This window comes from Arachis ipaensis, chromosome B09, assembly GCF_000816755.2.
Source record: "Arachis ipaensis cultivar K30076 chromosome B09, Araip1.1, whole genome shotgun sequence".
NCBI classification, from domain to species: Eukaryota; Viridiplantae; Streptophyta; class Magnoliopsida; order Fabales; family Fabaceae; genus Arachis; species Arachis ipaensis.
In genome coordinates, this window is record NC_029793.2 from 136,977,127 (window position 1) to 137,000,963 (window position 23,837).

Genomic DNA, 23,837 nt, shown 5'->3' on the forward strand with positions numbered 1-23,837 from the left:
TTGGCTTCATTAGGATCCACGCCTAACTTAGGCTTGGCAGCATGAATTGGAGTTTAGTTGAGTGAAGCAGCACCTAGCTTGGGCTTTAGTGCGCCTAACTTGAAGTGGGCAGGACCAATCTCGCGTATTATTGTTGTGTCTTGCGCCTAACTTGAGAAATCTCAAGTTAGGCGCAACCTTGGCAGCGAGTTCGGAGAAGAAGTATGGACTATTATATATCGTTCGGAAGCTCTGGAAGTTAGATTTCCAACGCCACTGGAATCACGTCCATTGGACCTCTATAGCTCGAGTTATTCAGGTTTGAGTGCAGAGAGGTCAGGGTTGACAACATCATTCACCTTCATCTCTTCTTCTGCAGAAACTCCATCAAATCCAGCTAAATGCTACCTAAAATAAACAAAATTGCACAAAACTTAAAGTAGCATCTATTTTTGGCTAAAAGATAATTAATTCTTTATTAAACTCAACAATTTAGATGCAAATTCACTAGGAAAAGATAGGAAAGATGCTCACGCATTAGCCATGCAAGAAGAAATGAAATCCTTGCATGAGAATCATACTTTTGAATTGGTAAAGTTACCGAAGGGTAAGAGAGCATTCAAGAATAAATGGGTGTTCAAGTTGAAAGCGGATGAAAATGTCTCACGGCCAAGGTACAAAGCTCGATTGGTTGTGAAAGGCTTTGAGCAAAGGAAAGGTATTGATTTTGAAGAGATCTTCTCTCCAGTTGTGAAGATGTCCTCTGTTCGAGTTGTGCTTGGATTAGAAACTAGCTTGAATTTAGAGGTTGAGCAGCTTGATGTGAAGACTGCATTCCTTCACGGTGACATAGATAAAGAAATCTATATGGAGCAACCAGAGGGTTTCGAGGTTAAAGGAAAGGAGCACCTTGTATGCAAGTTGAAGAAGAGCTTATATGGGCTGAAGCAAGCGTCAAGGCAGTGGTACACGAAGTTTGATTCCTTCATGGAAGGTCATGGGTATAGTAAGACTTCTTCTTATCATTGTATGTATGTTAAGAAATTCTCTGATGGTGATTTTATAATTCTCTTGCTTTATGTTGATGACATGTTGATTGTTGATCATGACACTAAGAAAATTGAAAGTCTTATGAAAGACTTGAACAGATCCTTTGCTATGAAGGATTTGGGTCCTGCAAAGAAAATCATTGGCATGAGTACAATTTGTGACAGGATGAATGAAAAACTGTGGTTGTCGCAGCAGAAGTACATTGAGAAGGTTTTAGAGAGGTTTAGCATGAGTAATTTCAAACCTGTTAGTACTCCACTTGCTAGTCATTTCAAGTTGAGTTCGCAGCAATGTCCTACAAGTGAGAAAGAGAAAGCAGAAATGAAGAAGATTCCATATGCATCTGCAGTTGGTAGTTTGATGTATGCTATGGTTTGCACCAGGCCGGATATTGTTCATGCTATTGGAGTTGTTAGTCGATTTCTCTCTAATCCGGGCAAGAAACACTGGCAAGCAGTGAAATGGATTCTCAGATACCTTAATGGTACTTCCAGAGTTTGTTTATGCTTTGGGAGTGGCCAACCTGTGTTGGATGGTTACACAGATGCGGATATGGCTGGATATCTTGATTCAAGAAAGTCTACTTCTGGTTATATGATGACTTTTGCAGGGGGAGCTGTGTCGTGGCAATCTCGACTTCAGAAATGTGTTGCTTTGTCTACTACAGAGGCAGAATACATTGCTGTTGTTGAAGCTTCTAAGAAACTCTTGTGGATGAAGAAATTTCTACAAGAGTTAGGCATCAATCAAGAGAAGTTTGTGTTATTTTGTGACAGTCAGAGTGCTATCCATCTCAGTAAGAATCTGACATTTCATTCCAGATCGAATCTCATAGAGGTGAGGTATCATTGGATACGTCAAGTCATATGCACTTGAGAAGATCCATACTAATAATAATGGTTCAGATATGATGACTAAGAGTTTACCTGCAGTGAAGTTTGATTTCTACAAAGAGAAGGCGGGCTTGGTAGAGTAGCCTATCCCCACTTGAGTTGGTGAGGGAAAGATTTGTTGGTGGGTCCCCAACTAAGTGGGGCCCATAGTTTTTAAAACAAAAAATAATAAATAAAGAAAACAAGAAGTGGCTAAGAGCCACGGGGATAGAGAGAAGAGTTTCATTCTTTTGAATGAAAAGAAACACGAAGCACATCCTCAAAGGAGAAGAGAAAATTTGGGGGAAAAGGACATGACAACCTTGATCACATTGACCTGGTAAACTTGCTCCATTTCTTATGAAATTTTAGTATGTTATTCTTGGTGTAGAGATGAACATTAGAATATAACTTTCTTGTTGTATTGCCTTCTCTTTTGCCTGATTTGAGATACCCACTTTGTGGAGGGTTTATGTTGATTCCATCAGTTTTGATGATGTATTTTGTTGATTGTTGAGATGCCCTAGTGTCACTAGAAAGACTCTTTGTGTACCCATTATTCTGATAGTGGAAGATTTTTCTGGACTAGGTCCCGTGGATTTTTTGTCCCTCTTTTGAGGGGTTTTCCCACGTTAAAATTCTGGTGTTTGGTTATTTAATTTCTGCCATTATATTTGCTGCTTGGAGTATCTTTGGTATTGCCTATTTAATCGCACAGGTTGTGGGAAAATTATTTTTGGTGCTTCCTCTGTTAGACAGGTTCTTATTTTAAACCTGTGTTGAGTTTTTTCCCAACACTTTCTCTCTTTAAGTTGTTCTTGAAACCATAACCACCATCTTCATGTTTCTGTTTCTTAGATTGTCCAGTAAGGACTTTCTATTTTTCAAGCATTCTCTGATGTTGGGCACTAGATGAGGTAGTGGAGAGTTGATTCCACTGTAGCATCGCAACTATTGCAGATTAGGTTCACCATTTAGATTCTAAAGTGTAACCTTTCTTTGACTGATAAGCCTTCATGCATTATTTTTCAGAGAAAAATTTTAATTTTAGACGGATATTTTAACTTTTAAATTAAGCTCCAAATTTCTCTTATGCACTATTCCGGCAAGAACTCAATTGGTGCATAATAGAACTGAAAGACCAAAGTATATTCAGAGGTAACTGAGTAGCATTCACTATTCTTCTTATGCCAGATAACCATATCTTCTGCTGCTTTGCCGCTTGTATTTATGATTGCCTGCGCTACTGTGTGTGTGAATGTTGAAGTGATTAGCTCTTGATTCTAATTTTGATTTGGTAGGAGTAGTTCAGAAATTTAAATTGGGTGATTGTGTGAACCGTTGAGAATTTGAATTTCATTTGGTTGAATTTGCTTTATCTAACTGTTCTCTAAGATTTTAATTGAATGCTTCCTTCCAATTATTCAAAAAATGCCTTTCTCCAAAATTTTTCTACTCTCTAGAATATTTTTTCAACTCTAAGATGAATTATTACCTATTTCTGCACGTAGGAAGGTTAAAAATTTAAAATATTTGCATTGATAGACCTTGTAAATTAGAGAATGAGACTGAAAAATTAACTTCTATTCCTATTTTTCTAACATAGCCAAGTTAAAAGTTCTGAAATCCTTGAAATACAAACTACTTTGATTCTTTAGTCTACAAACAATCCACCAATTAATTCACGACATCTAACTCTTTTTGTTTTTTCGGTCCCAGAAAAATTATATTAGATATTCTCTAAAAATATATTGAAGAACCTAAAATAGCTTAATGTATAGATAGGCACTGCAATTAACACTGTTTTTATTAAAATTTTTCTACCACTAACTGAAAGCAAAGCTCACTTTTAATAATGTAATTTCTGTAAAATCTTGTCTTTAACGAAATTAAACATCTTCTTTTTCGATTTATTGACGACTACGAAAAACTTCCATTGTTGGAAAAAGTTGAAATCACCATTTGTAAATATGTATCCGATGTTATTTTTGATGGTATTGGAAACCGTTGTCCTCTTTTGAAATCCTTGAAATTTAACCGACGACATTTTTATCTTTATAATAAACTAGCGGCTCAACAGGCACTAACGTGCCTCTTCAGCCGCTTTTCTATTGTTTTTAAGAAATTAATTTATTTTTTTATTAACATATTATTCACTCTTTAAATTTATTAGATAAGTATATTTTTATTTTAATGTTGACGTGACTTTATTTATATCATATTTTATTAAAATTAAAATTATTATAAACCAAAATATAATTCAAAAAATAATGATAATAACATTATTCTAATTCAAAAAGAGTATATATAAACCAAAATACATGTTAGTTATTTACAAAAAAAAAAAAAAAATTTAACAAAATATTAGACTTTTCAATTCATCATTTATAGGTACAGACATACTTAAAAGAATAAAAAATACATATGAAATGAAAAAAATAATTCTTCCTTAGTAAGAGAAAAAGATAGAACATTATCTTTGTACATGAAAGATTGGAGACAAATTAAAAAGATAAAAGAATGATGAAAATATTAATTGGGTAAGTAAATTAAAGAGAAAAAAATATAGGTGGAAGTTATATGTGAATGTAGTAACTGCAGTAAAACTAGGGGTGGCAATGGGTAGGGTAGGGTAGGGTTTGGAGCCAACCCTAACCCTACCTGCGGGTTGAGAATATCTCAACCCTAACCCTACCTGCTCTTAACCCGCGAGTACCCAACCCTACCCGTGGGTTACAAAAAAAGAAACAACATTATTATATAACTTGATGATAATTTAAAATAGAATTGACTTTTATGTAAAAAAAAAGTTTATTAATTATCAATTAATGATCTTCTTTTAATGACTAAGGATTTTTTTGCATTTAATGAGAGGTCTTTGATTCAACATCCACTTAAAACATATTTTTATATAAGTATATAACATATGCATATATAGAGTGCGGGTTGGTCGGATAGGGTTGAGGCTCAACCCACACCCTACCCGACCCGCACGAGAACCCTACCCGCACTCTACCCTACCCGCTGCGGATTGGGTTGGCAACCCTACCCGACCGGATGGGGTCGGGTTGGGTACCCGCGGGTAGGGTACATGTTGCCACCCCTAAGTAAAACTAAATGAAATTTGTAACAATGGATGTGATGAAATCGATAGTGTTGAAGGTAAAAAAATAATAGTAGCAAGAGAAATATAACAAAGTGTATTAAGAAGTAAAAAAAAAACAGTAGAATAGATAAAATTATAAAAAAAAATAAAAAGATATATTTTTTATGATTACAAAAAAAATTCTAATAAAATAATTAGAATGAGACTAAACTGCTGGATAGACCATCAGAGTACAGTACTCACAGACATACTCAAAATAACACTATACAAAGTACAAACAAAGACTAACATAAAATTAAACAAAATATAATTTAAATGAACAGAATATAATAGGATCTATAAAAAAAACTATTTATCACTACTGGTTAAACACTTGTTAGCTTCTAATTATTTTTTTTCATTTTATATATAGCCAAAAAAAATAAAAAAATAAAAAAGAGAGATTGTGGGGGGTAAAGAATTGAATAGAAGTTATGCGTGAATTTTTGCAACTGTTAGTAAAATATGGTAGAAAAATAAATAAGTGTAAAATATTTTTGAATTATGTTAATAGGGTTAAAATAAGAAATAGAAAATTGGACACCAAATCCTATGTTTTGGCATTATATATTGTTATAGATATAAATAATAGCGACGCACATGCCATTGCAAAAAACATGCTGGAAACCGCCTCAGTCATGTGAGCTTGAGAGCCATTCTTTGATGGTTGACTTGAATCTCTGGATTTACGACAGTGTAACCATGTTAAGTTGGAAAAATTAGGGAGAAAATGTGATGAACTGGTAAAAGATTTTAGAGAACCAAATGCATCCCTTGATGGCTTCCGATTTGGTGGATTACCATTCTATGATTATGAAAAAGCATGCTTGGAGGCACAATGGGACTATAGAGTTAATGGATTTTACAACAAGAAGCTCCTACAAGCTATGGAGAAATTAAAGAGGAAGAAGCTCAGGTCGCCGAGAATGAAGAAAGATTTGCCAAGAGTAGTGGTGAGTTATCAAGATATGAAAAAGGAGAAGCAGATCGGGAGATGTATGCTATATGGGAAAGAAGAAAAAGTCAAAGATTACATAAAAGATTTCTGAGATCTTTTAGAGAAAAGAATGTTAAATTCAAAGAGAAAAAGAAGAAGAATAAACATGAAAGAAAGGTATGGAAGAATAAGGGGATGATATTTTATTGTTTGGTATTGTATTTGGCTAAATATCTCTATTTCTCTTAGCCCAATTTGAATGAAATTTAGTAATGCTTTGAAGAGAGTCCACGATTGAATTTTCAGATTGTTCAGATTGGGCCCAACATGTTATGTGATTCATTTTCTGGGTTAACCATCTGTGTGTGTATGTATGTATATGAGTGTCTTTCCTGAAACAAGTTCGAAGTTAAACAATGTCAACACAAGCAAAATCTGAGATCTAACCAAACAATTGAACAATCAGTTGACCATGGTGGATAAGCAAAAGATGAATTCATTCAAGGCAGGATGCAAGCAAGCACAGAAGTTATGTTTGTGAAAATAAAATAAAACAGAATAAGAAATAGTCTTAGAATAACATCATACCAGGTTTACACTCAAAATAGAATAAGCAAAATTTGGAAGCTAGTTGCAAGTTTCATTACTAGACTCATATCAGAGCTCAATTTCTTAAATTTCCACCATCACCAACACCAGGAAGTAAAACACAGCACCAAAAAAAAAGATATTTGATTACCCTTTAAGGTCAAGAGTCAAGACAGAGAAGCATACTCAAAATAATTCAGCAGCGAAAAAAGAAAGTTACCTAATAATGAAGAAGATATGAACCTTGAGTGCAGAATTCAAAGTGCAGTTAGAGGAAAAGTTTTAATAAGTGCATTTTCGGATAAGCAAGCGAAGGCATGCCAAGACCTATCATGACCAACTCACCATCAGAACATACTACACAAACTGTAACATAATCACTCATATTTCAACAACTCATGACAAAAAAAAATCAATTTAAATAAAAGAAATAAAACGGCTACAAATTCAAAGGCATTCAAAGAACAAATATCATGGTTGAGTTTATCAAAGATGAAACAAGCTGGGGCATGATGCATGTGAAGCCCAAAATCGACCAAACTAGAGGCTAATTACCTGTGAAAATTAGAAGTAATACAAAGGACAACATATTCTCTTTACAAAAATGAGCAATCAGAAGAAAGGGTCATCTAAGAAGTAAACAGCAGAGAGCAAAACTCAAAGACATTAAACTCAATGAATTTGCAAACTCAATTTCACATGGACATCAAGCTAAAGTAGACAATAATAAAAATAAGTTATACCTCTCCAGTAAATTGCACAGTTGTAACTTATTGTCAATCCCAGAGGTACCTTCGAAGACCTGATCAATGTAGCAAAATAGTGAATAAACTTCATCCTAGTTTTCTCAATAGCACATGCATATTGGAGTTAGGCAGTAATCACTCACCTGAACAACACCTTTCTCAATCAAATTGCTCCTCGTCACTTTCAAAAATTTCTTCTGAACCCTAAAAGTTTCTTCCGAATCAAAATTGGCACTAGATCTGAGAAGACATTGGCATTACCTCAACTGCAAATCACATAAAGTAGAAGCTACTAAAGACATGGGCACTAGATCTGAGATCGGGGAGAGAGAGAGAGAGAGAGAGAGAGAGAGAGAGAGAGAGAGAGAGAGAGAGAGAGCGAAGAAATCAGTAACTGGCGGAGAGGGAGAGGTACCTAGAGAACTTGAGAGGGAGCTGCAGAGAAACAAATCAGTAACTGGTGGAGAGGGAGAGGTACCTAGAGAAATCGTAACCGACGGAGAGAGGAGAAGCCCGAGAGGGAAGAACGGCATTATCGGAGCACGGAGGAGACGAAGGAGAGAGAAGGGAGATCGAGAGCGCCGTTACTCTGTTTCGTTTAATGAGGCTAGGGTTGCAATTCTTTTGTTTTATATACGTGTGAAAATGGCAGTTCAAAACCGCCATAATCACCAGAACCACCACCAAACACAAAGTTAATTATGGCAGCAACCAAAAATGCCATAATAACCGGGTATTACGGCGGTTCTTTAAAACCGCCGTAATGTCAATGCCATTTTAAACTCTTTTTTTTGTAGTGAGTCTCCCGATGGAGGATGACTACCTCCTGCTGCATACTGTGCATTCTGTATTCGACATATGGCCGCAAATTTTGCCCTCACATTCAAGAGCAAGGGCGCAAGGAGGCTTCTCGTGAATGCAGCTTATGCCAAGACTGAGGTTGAATTCGATTACTCGTTTGATATCCTGCAGTCTGAAGACCCTGCCATGTGTGACTAGGCGAACAGGATTGACTATTCGTTGTGGACTCAGCATCGGGATGAGGGTAAGAGATTCGGACACATGACGACAAACATCTCCGAGTATTTTAATTCCATCCTGAAGGGAGTCAGGAATCTTTCGGTGTGCTCACTGGCACTTATGGGAGGTTGGCAGAGCTATTCGTTCACAAGGGGAGAGAGGCAGAGGTCCAGCTGGGAACTGGACAACAATTCAGTCAACATCTAACGAAGTGTATAGAGGCCAATCTGAAGACGGCGAGGTGCTTCACGGTGACTTTGTATGACAGAGATAATTTGGAGTTCACCGTCTCAGAGACCACTCCTACTGGGTCATTCTCACTTGGTAGTTACAGAGTGTCACTCAAGGCTCAGACACATGACTACAGATATTTTCAGGCCCTTCATTATCCTTGTCCTCACGCCTTGGCCTGCTGTGCCTATTCATAGCTTACTTGGCAGCCGTATGTCCACTAGGTGTATCATCTTAGCTCGGTGTTCAGTGTGTACCGGATGGGATTCACCCCTCCCATTTCTGAGGGTTTTTGGCCACCGTACGATGGGCCCACAGTCATACCGGATCCCACCAAGAGGCGTGAGAGTGAGGGACGTCCTAGGTCTACCAGAATCCAAAATACTATGGACGAGGCCGATCCGAACAGGCCCAAGAGATGTCGTCTGTGCAGGCAACCAGGACACACACGTCGGAGCTGTCCACAGGGCGGAGTCACCACGCAGACCGGGATCGATGCGTAGATGTTGGTTTAGTTACTTTACTTTCGTATTAGCACTTGAGTATATAGGTTCAGTTGTTCTAATTTCATATTTGCACTTGAGTATATAGGTTCAGTTGTTTTAGTTTCGTATTTGCACTTGGTGTTTTTTTTATTATCCTAGTTCATTCTGATGTAGTTAAGTTATATACTATTTTATTCTGTCTGTTCGCCACTTGGCACATGCACCGGTATAACCACGAGAGAACAGCTGATCCCCAGCTGTAGCCACCCATGTCCTCAAGCCTAGCTACGTATGGGAGCCACCTAATGTGAATGTGGTTGCCGGACTTATTGGCAAATAGCTGAGTTCCTAACAGCATCATGATATAGACCCGGGAATACCTCATAACTGTGGGCTCATCGGCTCCCTCAGGGAACTCTCCGAAGGTCTCCTGGAACCAGCTGCAGTTCACTGCAAACTTCTGGACTTGGTTCGCAGGAGGTAACACACCAAGCAACTCCTGGAACCACATCCAAGCTGGCCGGCCACCCTGGATGTACATCTGGAAATCTGTCAGGCAACCACTAACATAACGTCCATCGATTGACAGTCCTAAGTGGTACACCACGTCCTATAGTATAATAGTGCACTCCCCGAACGGCATATGAAATGTGTGCGTCTCCGGATGCCAGCGCTCCACGAAAGCACTGACCAGGGGCTCATCCAGTCTAAACCATCTCTCGTTCAGCCTCGCAAGATGGTATAAGCTGGCCATCTGCAAGTACAGAACGTACCTCTCGTCCAGACGCATACCCTGCTGTCGTCGCATGCTCGAGATGCATCGCTGGGGCTGCAAATATAATGTACCAGAAAATTAAAAACAACTTTAATCATTCACTAACAAAACCACTAACAAAACCAACAACAAAACCACCGACAAAACCACCAAGAGAACCACTAACAAAAACACTAACAAAACCACTAATAATACCACCACCAAAACCACTAACAAAATTACTAACAATACCACTAGTAAAACCACTAGCAAAACCACTAAGTAAACCACTAATGATACCACCAACAAAACCACTAACAAAACCGATAACGAAACCACTAACAAAACCACTTACAAAACTACATACAAAACCACTAACATCATTCACTAACAAAGCCAATAACAAAATCAATGACAAAACCACTAACATCATTCACCCCCAAAACCACTAAAAAAATCCCTAACAAAACCACTAACATCATTCACCATCAAAACCACTAATAAAAACCCTAAAATCATTCACAAACAATGTCACCAACATCATTCACTATCAAAATAACTAACATAAAAACATATTTAAAAAATAATAAGTTATTCGACCCTACTTTCAACAGAACAAGTTCGTACTAACCTCTTCGTTGATGACACCAGCTATATAGGCTACTTTATCCAAACGATAAAGTCTGTCCGGATTATCCCCCATCGAATAAATATTCTGATCAAGCCTTTGTTGGAGTCGTTTTAGGTCGTTCTTTCTGGGATTTGGTGGGGTATGGTTTCGGAATGATGGTTCGAATGAGGTTGGTTCGAACTCCTTTTATAGGCAAAACATGAGTAATTCGAAACACCCTGTTTCGAATTACTATGGGCACCAAAAATTGAGTAGTTTGAAGCTACCCAATTCGAATTAGTGTGGATAGTGTGTGTGTGTGTGTGTGTGTGTAATTCGAATCACCTTGATTTGAATTAGTGCTTGTATGCGTGTGTGTAATTCGAATCAGTGTGATTCGAATTACTTTGAATGTGTAATTCGAATTGTACTAATTCGAACTATATAAAAACATGCTTCTGGTTGATTCATGTATCGTTTTTTCTTTTGGCTGAATTGTGAAATTTTTGTATGCCATTGGCTTATATGCGCGTTTTGCCCTAATTCATAATATATTCATTATAAAAAATAATATTTTAAAATTAAAAATATGAAAAGTGTTAATAGCAAATAAGAACTTAAAATTATATGTAAGCAAATTAAAATGTATTTAATGTGATTTGCAAGAAAAAATTTTCGTTATCAAGTATAATATATGTTTTATTATTTTGTACGAAACAATATTAGTTTTAATTTATGTATTAGTATTTTCCTGACGTTCCTCAACTCTAACTGTGATTAGGTCTAAAAGCTTGCTCACCTCATTAGAAACAAATATAATCTAGTAAATTTCTATTTAATAGTGTTATACATTGGGATAATCATAGGAGAATTAACTTTAGCAAGTTAATGGTATAGTGTTTAGTCACTACAGAAGTATTTTTACACAAAATTATCAATCAATTATGTATGACTTCTGAAGAAAATAATATATTAAACATGAATAATGGTGTTTATTAGGTAAAAGATAATAAATTGGCAAAGAAAAAAATTATTACAATGAGTATATTCATTTAACAAATATTCTTCTATCCAATACTATAAAAAATACACTGGTCACATTAGTTACTACAATCTAATTTCCATCGACAACGGTAGAATGCATAAATTGAGTCATTTCTAGGCTATGGTATTCGTCAAACAAACAATTAATTAAACATTTATCCATACATTCTCATTTTGAGTGGATTTATATATAAAAAATTATACATGAAAAAAAAAAGAAGAGTTGAAATAGTAAGAGCGATAAAAATGACGATGATTCTTAGAGCAACTCCAATAGGATCAATTTTGACATGTACAGTAGTAAATGAACTGATTTAAAATTGAAACTTGCATTAGATACTATTTTTGAAATAATACTGATATCAATAAGGAGATACCGTATCACTTTGAAAAAAGAAGAGTGAAATGTTGCCCCTTGTTTAACCCCATTCATTAAATAAACACTAATAGTGTTATTCTGACGTTGTTTTGTTGTAATGTTGTAACAAAGACTCGGTTAAAATATATCCGACACACGAATCTACTACTTTAGCGAATTGTACATGTTTCAAAGGTTACAATATTTTTACTATTCGGATACATTTTCTACGAAGGGTTTATATTTAGAGGCCTGCTACACATACAAGTCTTTTTGGCTTACAAGTCTTACAAGTTGGCACAAGGCCAACAAAAAACACGCATTACACTCCCACATTCAAGAGTAAATAAATGCACGTTATTCAACCACTTCCTATTTCCAAAGCGCGCTACTCACCATGCATTATAAATGACTCTTCTTCTTCTTCCTCCATGAAAGCGAGTTTCTTGTCAAATTTGAAGATAATGGAACTTCAGAAATACACCCAAATGATTACAGAAATACACTCAAACGATTACAGAAATATACCCAAAGAATTACAGAAATACACCAAAACGGTTACAGAAATTCACCCAAACGATTATAGAAATACACCCAAAGGATTACAGAAATACATCCAAAGGATTACAAAAACTACACCCAAAGGATTTAAAAAATACACCCAAAATTCGTTGAAGTACACCTTATGCATAATTCATAACTCTTTCTCTTTCTCCTCCTCATCTTCTGCTGCTTCTTCTTCTTCAAAAATATTTTCAGAGCTTGATGTCAAAAAACAATGGAAATCGAGAATAATGAAGAAAGAAAACAGAGAGGAAAGCACGTAAATGAAGAAGGAGAAAGAGAAGAAGAAGAAGAAGAAGAAGAAGAAGAAGAAGAAGAAGAAGAAGAAGAAGAACGTGCAGCAAGAAGAAGAAGAAGGTGCAGTGAAAACGTGCAGTAACGGTTGAAGAAGGAGAAAGAGAAGGCAAGAAACGAAAGAACAGAAGAAGAAGAGGAAGTGGAAGAAGAACGTGCAGCAAGAAAAAGAAGGTGCAGTGAAAACGTGCAGTAATGATTGAAGAAGGAGAAAGAGAATGCAAAAAACGAAAGAAAAGAAGAAGAAGAAGAGGAAGAGGAAAAAGAACAAGAACGTGCGCAAGAAGATCGAAGAAGAAGGTGCAATTGTAAATACTTGTATAAAAAACGTTTGTATGTGGAGAATTTCTCTTATATTTATTGTTACATCATTTTTAATTTTGTAATTGAATTATTTTCATGTAAAAAATATTAGAGTTAACATAATTAGATCTTTAATTGTAAATGCTCTCAATTTAAAAAAATATATATTTTATTAATTCTAATATTTTTACCAAAATTTATTGTTTATTCAGATTCCAAACTATTTTTTTTATGTATTCAGTCAAAGAATTTATTTATCTGAACATGGTAAATATTAAATAATAATATTTAAACACATCTAGAGTGGATGAGTTGCATCAGTCAGAACTTGAGGTGCACGTAAAGCAGTTCGGGAGAAAGAAAAACAAATTAATTAGCAAATACGAATCGCAATATATAATTGGGGCAACATCAACACCAACACCAAAATCTACTCCTAAAAAATCACAACTAACTCAAACCCTAATTCCTCATTTGCCTAAATGTGAACTTTCCAAATCGCAATGGACTCCCGATCCATTATTGCAGAGCCTGCGAAGAAATTAAATTGGTTGGATCTTCCGCACGACGTCACTTTGATGATCATTGGGAAACTTACCACATTTCATATCTTAACCAGTGCTCAGTTTGTGTGCCGCAAATGGTGGCGCATCTGCATGGATCCGCTCATATGGCGCACCATCAACATGTGCGATATTGGGATTCCCAATTCGGTGGACTATAAATTGGAGAAGATGTGCCGCCATGCAATTGATCGAAGTTGTGGCCAGTTGGTAGACATAAGCATCGAGTATTTTGGTACCGATGATCTCCTCAAATATATAATTGACTCGTAAGTTTAAAATTTTTTATTTTTATTTGTATAAAATTACTTTTTAACATTTATTGGCATACAATTTTTAATGTGATGTTTGTATTGATAATTATAATAAGCTCATCGATAATTTATAATTAAGTTGAAGAATTCAAGTTGAATTACAATTGTTAAAAATTGTTAAAAGCTTCATGAATTACAAAATTTATTATTAAAAAGATTGTTCACAAGTCTTAATTTCATGAGTCACCTTTTTATCTAGTTGCAGCGTCAATCTTATTACACCGCTTTTATGTTTCTTGACTATTAACATAGTAATTAGAATTCATGCATATATAATATGATTAATAAAAAATAGCATGTTTATTGTTACTTCTCTAAGTGAAGTTCAAATGTTAATAGAGAGTAAGAACATGAATTATTGTGGTGTTTTGTTTCTATTGCTGGTATATATTATTATTATGATTATGGTGTATTGTTATTGAGTTATCTGAATAAGTGACTTGGACAAATTATTTGTGAATTTGAAAACTAAGAGTTTGTATGGTGATTTTTAATAGGGGATGTCATAAATTGCGACGTCTGCGACTTGTTCAATGCTTCTATGAAATTTTAGACAAAGGATTATGTGAGATGGCTGAAAAGCTTCCATTGTTGGAGGAACTTAATATTACTCTTTGTCCCAGAGTATCTAGTATTGCTTTAGAAGCAATTGGCCGAGGTTGTCCTCTTCTAAAATCATTCAAGTACAATCATGGCGGTAAAAAAGCAACATTTGCTATTGCACAAAATATGTCCAACTTACGCCATCTCCAACTTGTTGAAAACCGCTACCTCGACAATAGTGGCTTGAGCGCCATTCTTGATGGATGTCCTCATCTTGAATCTTTGGATTTACGCCGGTGTTGCAATGTCAAGTTGGAGGGGATATTGAGGACAAGATGTGATGAAAAAGTAAAAGATATGAAGGATCCAGATGCACCTCTTGATGACTTTGAATTTTGGGGACTTTGCTTTGAAAGCATATACGATGATGCAGTATATGACTATCTAAGAGAGAAGCGGTGGGTTCAAGAACGAGAAGCAAGAAGAATTAATTCAGGGTCAAGTAGGGAAAAGAAGAATAAAGCTAAATCCAAAAGCAAGAAGAAACGTTGAAAAAAAAATGCAGAATTAGTGACCGAACAAACATATATTATGAAATGGAAGATGCATATAAATTATTGCAGTCTAGTGTTTTCTTTTTTAAAATTATAATTTTTTATATAGGTCGTGTTTATTTTATTGGTTTGATTTTATCTCTTGTCTTGGGAAATAAAGAATTGTTTCAAGTTCTTGAATAATATAAGTTTATTGAGACAAATATTATTCTGTCTTCAAAATTTTCTTTCACAGAGTTCCAAGCCTTTAAAAATATAGGAATAAATAAATGAATATAAAGTTAAAATGGTTCGAAATAAAAAATACAGTGAGTGATTGGCTTGGCAAGGTCTCGAGAAAGAAAATTGTATCGTCCAACAAAATTAATTTGACAATTATATGTGAAAATTTATATTTGTTGTTCAAAGTTTTTCTTGTAGAACACGCAGTGACTCCAAACTATAAGCTTTTCTATGGTTGTGGTCAGAGTCAAATAGAGAAAAATGCAAAATAGATCCCGACACTCAAATTAATAAGTATTTAAGAGGTATAATAATTTTATGAATATATATTTAAAAATATGAGCATAAAAAACAAAAGAGATAGAGTAAAAATATATTTGAAAAATGACAAAATTTATATATACTTAGTAATACTTACACATCCGTCTATATGTCTTTTACTTTTTACCTAGAAAACAACTTAGACTAAAAAATTTATAAATCATAAATAAACCAAGACCTGTCTAGTAGCCTTTGGTGATCTGATACTTCTTCATCACCTGATGGAATTTTTTCACTGGTTTTAAGGAATATGCTGCAAGTACAGACAAGAGACATTTGTGTTAATATCCAAATTGGAATTCTATAGCTACACTCACATATAAAGAATACATCACTAAGTATTACATATATAAGAAATCATAGAAAGAAGAAATCCAATGATATTAAATACAACAGAATTAGGCTAAACTTACAGGGATTGGGACCATCTGGTTTAATATTTTGCCTACTTCACCGTCAAGAGAAGAGGAACCATAAACATCAATGTCATGCACACCATTTTCCCTTTCACTTGGATCATAATTCTCTGCTTCTGGAATGTTGTATGGCTCACTGTTAGAGTTCTGGCAAGTTTCATTGCCTACATGTTGTTGACAATTTATCATGACAAGTTTGAAAAATATCTAGCACATAAAAAAGATAACAATAGAGAATAGCAATGCCAATCCTGTGCAAGTACGGCTGCCCGCACTTGATCGTTCCCGAATTTCGACATCCCAGAAGCTTCCAAGGAGTCAAGTTGTGATAATTCTTCCTGGTAAGCACGAGCAACAGCTTCATCATTCTCCAGGTACGAAGGCTGACAGAAGCCTTCTCTAACATATTCTACGCTGCTACTTAAATCCGGATCATATCAAGTTATGATACTAGGAGAACCATTATTGGAAAGTGGTCAAACATCTAAGAACCATGTCATATGCTGTCATGATCCTTCAAAACAAGGAACTCTCTATCCAATCCAAGGACTAGCTGTCTTATCCCAAGAGTTCAATATCTGAAACAGACAAGGTGTAATGCATTCAGACATCATATAAACGATAAACTTAAGAAAGAAGAAGGAAAATATTAAAATGGTTCCTAATCTACCTAACAAGATCAGTTCAGAATGCAAATATAGACAAGGAATAAAGTACTAAATTCAATATATTCACTACATGAACACTTGGATCAGAAGCTACAATCCTTCAACTCAAACAGAGTTACCCAAACAGTATATCATATACACTTAGACCAATACAATGCTTCTTCAACATGAAATTAAATATCTAGTTTTGTTGAACCTTGGAAAACAAAAAAAAAAAACATGATATCCAACCCCAAAGCATTAACCTTGGAACATGCAAATCTTTGATTCACAACCTTTCTTACCCTGAAAATTAAATATAACACCTAAATCCATATCCCAGCGGACAGAAAATCCCTAGCCATCCAAAAGCGTAACCACCCGCTCCCCCCCCAAAAAAGAAGAATTTAAAAAAAAATAAAAATAAAAATAAAGAGCCTGAGGTAAAAAAAAAAAAAAAGATAAAGGGTAAAGAAAAGACTAAACCAACCTTGGATTAAGCAGAATAAGGAAGATAGGGATTTGGGAATGGAAGAATGAGAAGAAAAGGGGAGGGTAATTGAATTCTTCAAGAAATGGAATGCGAATGAATGGATGGATTGGAAGTAAGAAAAAGTGTGGCGCAGAATCATTACAAACCAACAAAAACTAAATAAATAATGTATCATAAGTTAAAAGGATATTTTTTTTCAGAAAAAAGAAAAAGAAGTATTAACCTCAAAATCTGAACCTCATCAAACATTATATTACCAAGTCTTGAATATGCATTTTAATCTAAAATCTAGAACTTTATTTCTCAATCACTAATTTAGAACTGTTGCCATCCTCAAATTTCTAAATAACAATTCTCAAATTTAAAACTTAAAAAAGTTTCATGTTACCTTTTCAATCTTCACACTTCCTCAATGTGGTTCTTTGTGAATAGCTAGTAGAAAGGTTGAAGAAGACTTCAATCTTGATGAAGAAGCTGTAGCAAGTGCTTATCGAGAAAAACTATCACTTGCTAATTACCAATGTTATCCTGAAAAATAGGAAGCAGAAGAATAGAAAGAAGTAGGTGGTAGAAGGAGGGAATTTTGTATTGATTTACTAATAATGATATGTGATTTTTATTGTTATATAGAGTATTTAAAAGAGTGTTTATAACTGAAATAACAGAATATAGTTACATTAAATATTTGATTCTAGCTAACGAAATTAGTTGGATTAAGTAAAGATGAGGACATCATGCGTTAATATTTCATCATAACAAATCCAATGCAACTTGACCTTTAAATATATTTTATTTGAAAATTCACAAAATCATAGTAGTTGAAGGACTTTGCTTTAAGAATATGTTGATTTTATATAGTTAGTTAGTTACACGTATTTATCTAGTTATTAAAATGGTTATTAGATATTTTAGATAAGGAAAAGTATAGGTAAACAATATAAACAATAGATATATCGGATGTTCATTTTACTAGTGTACGGATGGTTATTTTAATATTAAAATTTAGAGAATTAATTTGGAGGTGTAGTGTGTTTTTATTTGATTGGTGGTTGTTCATATTGTTCAACAAAGTCATTGTCCCCCTAGCATTCTCCTTTAGATAATTATTGTATGAGTTAAATTTTAATTTGATCCCTGAAATTTAGTCCAATGTATCAGAATAACCTCCACAATTTCATTGGCCCCAATTAGAACCTCCAAATTTACAATCGTGGTTCCGACTTGCCCCTGCGATCATCTACGTCACCGAAATATTGATATGACGCAATTGCATGACACGGTGGACACTACTTAAACAACGATGCATTGGTTTCGCGCCCAAACATTTTGGAAGCCACGTCGTTTCAGTTTTTTGTGGGTTAAAACTTTTTCTTTTCACTGCGATGATCATAAGTTGCAAAACATCAAAAAAATCCTTACACTACGTAGTTTCCAAAGGGTTTCGGCGCCAAACCAATGCGCCGTCATTTAAGTAATGTCCACCATATCATGCAATTGCGCCAGATCAGCATTCCGGCGACGAAAATGATCGTAGGGACAAATTAAAGCTACGATTGCAAATTTAGAAGTTCTAATTGTAAACCCCGATTAAATTAGTAAATAATTAGTCAATAAATTAGTTTTTAATAAGGAGGATTGGAAATGTGAATATTATATTAAATTAGGGTAGAGCTCATCAAAACGAGAATTTTGACATTAATTTCGAAGAAAACGGTCTAAAATTGGACCAAACGGATCGAACCGATTGAACCGGATCCGAACCGGGCTATCGGTCCAACCGGACCGGCCCTTTTAAGTGAACCCAAGCCCTTCATCCCCTTCATTCCAACAGAAATGAAGCTTTCAGCTTCCAGGGGAGGGAAGAACGAGAAAAATCCCGTAACCCTCACGTTGCTTTCAAAATCCCGTAACTCCTCCGTTCGAGCTCCGATCGCCGCACCGTTTGCGGCCACGCGTTTACCGCGTCGAGCTCTACGTTTCTACCGAAACAATTTCATAGGTAACTCATTATTTTATACTCAGCATTCATTTCCCCCAATTTTCGAGTTTGTTGAATTTCTTTGATTTTTGATGTTTTAGGATCCAATTAGCTTGAGAGAAACGTTCACTCTTGCTTATGTGAAACTTGGGTAAGGTGAGGATACGATAATTCTATTTTATTTTTATTGAATTTGAGCTTTGAGTATTAAATTGGATATATATGTGTTATGAATGTGTATTAGGTTGTAAATAAATAATTGGAGCTTGAAATTGTAAATACTGGAACTTGGAGGAAGCGGATTAGTTGAGTTTTGAGGGGCTGTCTTGGTTTTGAATAAATAGCTTTGGTCGTTACGTGGAAATTGGCCAAGATATGGTTTAGGTTTCTTGCATTTAATATATAATGTTCTGTGAAAACTTAGGCTAGATGACCATAGGATAAGTTGGAATGCAGGTGTATGTTTAATGTTTAGTAATTTGTTGATCAATATATATTTGGTTGAAGTTTATTGGATAATTAGTTATTAATTTTGGATGGTGAATGTTGTTATGTAATTTGGAGAGAATTGAATAATCTGAGATATGAGATTCCCTGGATTAAGTTTCGTGGCTTGCCACCACGTGTACCAGGTTGAAAACTCGATACTCTATTGACCCTACGACGTAAGTGTGACCGGGCACTATATAAATTCCCGGGAATGTTACCCCCATTGAGAAATATTGATTATTTGAGAAAAATCTATGCATAGACTCTTGGGGATGCACGTCGGGGGACAGTCTAAGGACAATTCAGACTTGTCGGGTTGGCTGGATAACCGACAGATGAGCCTCATCAGCCATAGGACAGGCATGCATCATATGCATATTACTTGAATTACTTGCTTGTGTATTAACTAGGTGTGCCTAAATGTACTTGCCATGTTAAATGTATATTTGTTATCTGCAGTACTTGTAACCTTCTTGTGTTTGCCTTTGTCTGTTTAGTTGTCTGTGAAAATGCATGATGGAGTTGGAGGTATGGAGGAATGGCAGTATGGGATTTAAATTTAAGGTTAAGTTAAGTTAGGATTAAATATTTTTAGAGAACCACCTTTTATGGCTTCTGTTTAATACTTTAAGCTCTATAATCTGAGTGTCGGTGTTCTAGGATTGCCTCTGGCATTCCCAGGATCTTATATATTATGTGTGTGGCACCTTTTCCATACTGAGAACCTCCGCTTCTCATTCCATACTATGTTGTTGTTTTTCAGATGCAGGTCGAGAGGCATCTCGTTAGGCGTCTGGACTCTTGAAGCGGAGTGGTTACTGGGATATTTTGTTATGCTATGATGTATATATATGTACTTAGCTTTCTCTCCGCATGACTTATTCTTTTTGATCCTCTTAGAGGTTTATGGAGAGGCAGGATTGTGTATATGTACTTTTGGGTTTTGGATATGTATGTATATATGTGTAAATATTCTCCGGCCAGTCTTGACTTCGCAGGCTGAGTTAGGAGCTTGATATTTTGTATCTTTGGCACTCTATTCCCACTTCTGTTATCTTGTGTTTGATAGTTATGGTTTTCTTAGCACGCAGGTTAACTCGTTCCTTGAGCGTTGCGCTTTTATTTCGCGATTTTTGTTTCCTCTATTCTTCAAGGCTCCTAGCATATTATAATTCTTCTGCTATTATATGTACTTATTTTATTCAGAGGTCGTAATACCACACCACCTCTATTTTACGACTTAAGCGTAAAACTTAGTGTGGTAGAGTGTTACACTAATTAAAACTAACAAAATTACAGAGATCATTATAAGCATCAGGCTAAATTTCAGTTGCCAAATTGAAATTTAACTCATTATTGTATCTATTATTCTAATGCTCTCCTTTTCGGTATGTTCTGCTTCCAATTACATATAAGGTGATAGACTGAGAGTGCACTCTACGAGACAAAATTAAATAAATTAGATGTATTTTAAAATTTTTTTTTCTTTTTTTAAAATTATTTTCTTTTCAAATTAAACATTATTTATTGATAATTTTTTTCAAAAACTTCTCTATAAATAAAATTGATGGTTAAATTTGCAGACATTCCTACGTGATTCATAAGTAAAACTTTTAAACCTCTCTTACTCTTAACTCTTGAAAGTGCCACATATAGTTGGCCATGTGTAAAAACTGGTTTGGGCAAGTACAATTCAACATGAGATAAAGTTTGTCCTTGAGACTTATTAATTATCATGGCAAACGATACTATTATGGAAACTGTCTTCGTTGGAATCTAACTGGGACGGTTTCATTTGTTGGTACTATATTCATTCTTGGAATCAAAGCAATATGACCAACATTGTTACCCATTAAGACTTCACATTCTATGACATGATTTCCAAGCTTCCTAACTTGTAGCCTTGTACCATTACAAAGACCACTGGATTGGTCAATATTCCTTAGTAACATCATCGGAACACCAACCTTGAGTATTAATTTATGTGGAAGCAAACCAGAACAATTTATGCTATTCAGTAATTCAGGACCATAGAGATCTAGTTGACTCTCCATATTCCCTTCATCCATACTAATGGAATCCGAACTAAGATATAACTTTTTCCCTCCAAGAATGATAGCCATCAGATGGTTGTTGACCTCTTCAACAATGTCTAGTGTGGGAGCCAGTATAGTTCTTGCTTTGAAAAAACCTTTGAGGACATGTTTTCTAAAATATTTGGATAAGAAAAATGAACCAACTCATCAAATGCCTGGTCCGAAGAAGGAATAACAATATCTCCTGGAAGACATATCTCAGATTCACCATCCATATTGTCACCTATTAGACCATCACCAACTTTCAATAACCACTCACCAAATTGCTCTGTCTCATCTTGATCTGAAGCAATCGTCCCTATAGAGAGTCTCATATTTTTTGTTAGTTTGAGCACCTGACAAAACTTCCAAAGGTAAGACGAATTCACGGTTGAATGAATGATATCTTGTCTCGATCCTCGTGAATAACAAGAAGAATTTGTCTAAAGTCTCCACCTAGTACAACCACTTTTCCTCCAAAGGGCAAATCTTTTTTATATGTTGGAGAACACCTTATGATATCACCCAAGCATTTATCAAGCGCTTCATAGTAGTACCTACTAACCATTGGAGCTTCATCCCAAATTATAAATTTGGCTTTCAACAGCAATATTGCTTGAGAGGAACCAGGTTTGATGTTACATACAGAATCCTCAGTTATATTCAGTGGTATTTTGAACCTTGAGTGTGCCGTTCTTCCATTGGGAAGAAGTAAAGATGCAATACCACTCGAAGCAACGTTTAACACTATATCACCCCTTGAGCGAATCTCAGCAGACATAAGGTTCCAGAGAAATATTTTTCCAGTACTCCCATGACCATACACAAAGAAAAAACCCCCCGTTACAATACACAGCTATAACAATTTTATCGAATGCATATCTCTGCTCAGGTGTTGCGATGGCTAACATGTCTGAGGTATTTTTCTTTAAATCATCCCTGTTAAAGTTTAGCTATTCCCTAATAACCCTTTTGGTTAACAAAGAACTATCAACTTCAGTTGCTAAAGGCATAGGAGGATAGTCTTTCAAGGTTTTACCATAGGAATGTAAGATCTTGTCTATATCCATTAAGCACAACTGCTTAATCTCATCATCTGACATTGTTAACTCTGCATATTATACGATACTGTAAAAATTCAATCAAACTAAAAATGATCAATAAGGAAGAACTTTTATCATTGTAATTAATAAAAACTCACCCCTCATGTTCATCACGGCTCTCTGTCGATACAAAATATTATCTGAGAGTTCATGCCAACATCTATCCCAAACATGTTATGGTCTTGAGATATTGTTGGATGTTAATAGAATGACAAATAACCTCCTAACATATGATCCTGAAGCCCATGAGCTTACTTCCTTAATTGCATCAATGAATTCTTTGTCATCTTGCAAGAGTCTAAGGGCGAAGCATGCATCTCTATACGTAGCATAAATTGTTCCGCCTACTGTTCTTATATCTCGAAAATTCATACATCCTCTTTGAGTATTCAAGAGAAGTCATTGGTAATATTCTTCGGTATTTGCTGCAAAAAACTTGGTTAAAATCTGACTTTTAAGTTGTTAAATGGATTAAGCTACGCTATTTTAATTATTATGTAGCTACACATCCGCATAAGAATAATTTTTCTAAAAAATATAGAAAAATAAAAAATTGTATAATCTACATATTATAACTGTTGAAAGTTATTTGAACATTTATTTTCTAGTGTAGATAAATCGAATAAAATGGACGTGGGGTACAGGCTGTTAAGATTTTAAATTTAAATCATTAAATAAGAAAGATCAAAATTGAATATAAACTCGTCGTTACCTGCAAGTACATGAGTCAACCTTCCAATTGCGAAGCCTTTCTTTCGAGGAAACCACTTTGAAGAATCGTCCTTCCAAACAAACTTGGTTGGAAACTCAGCATAAGTCAGACTTCGAGCATAGGGATATGACATGTTTGCCGCCATCCATTCCAAAAACATGGACTTATGAGATATTGCTCTTTCGACGATATCATTCACATTAGAAGTTTCACCATAAACCACAGGTTGCTCATCCTCCAAATGGAATGGAAGTCTAATCACAAATAGTTCTTTCTCTTGGATTTCCTATCCAAATAGACGCCAGATTGCCTCACATGCCGAAATGTACCTACAATCATAGTAATTCTTAATTTTGTCAACAACTTATGTGGCTTCTGACGGATCACCAGCATTGTATAGAGTAGCTATTTCGCGGTCATTACCCTT

At 35.2% G+C, this 23,837-nt stretch overlaps 2 protein-coding genes, 1 long non-coding RNA gene and 1 pseudogene across 3 annotated transcripts; 1 reads left to right on the plus strand and 3 right to left on the minus strand.

Annotated features, from left to right (window-relative positions):
* LOC107617030 lies at nt 6,193–8,089 on the minus strand. Its single transcript, XR_002354697.1, has 4 exons — nt 7,812–8,089; nt 7,461–7,732; nt 7,315–7,373; nt 6,193–6,375 (listed from the first exon to the last, which is right to left on the minus strand). It is a non-coding gene; the product is annotated as an uncharacterized LOC107617030 (long non-coding RNA).
* Nucleotides 13,293–14,952, plus strand: LOC107616355 (F-box protein SKIP19-like). The gene is made up of 2 exons (XM_016318321.2): nt 13,293–13,812; nt 14,355–14,952. The coding sequence occupies exons 1-2, from the start codon at nt 13,484–13,486 to the stop codon at nt 14,950–14,952; spliced, it is 927 nt and encodes a 308-aa protein (XP_016173807.1). The 5' UTR covers nt 13,293–13,483.
* Nucleotides 14,967–16,350, minus strand: LOC107619692 (annotated as a pseudogene).
* On the minus strand, nt 21,272–21,930 carry LOC107616354. Its single transcript, XM_016318320.1, has 2 exons — nt 21,825–21,930; nt 21,272–21,711 (listed from the first exon to the last, which is right to left on the minus strand). Exons 1-2 carry the CDS (start codon nt 21,928–21,930, stop codon nt 21,272–21,274), a joined length of 546 nt encoding a protein of 181 aa, XP_016173806.1.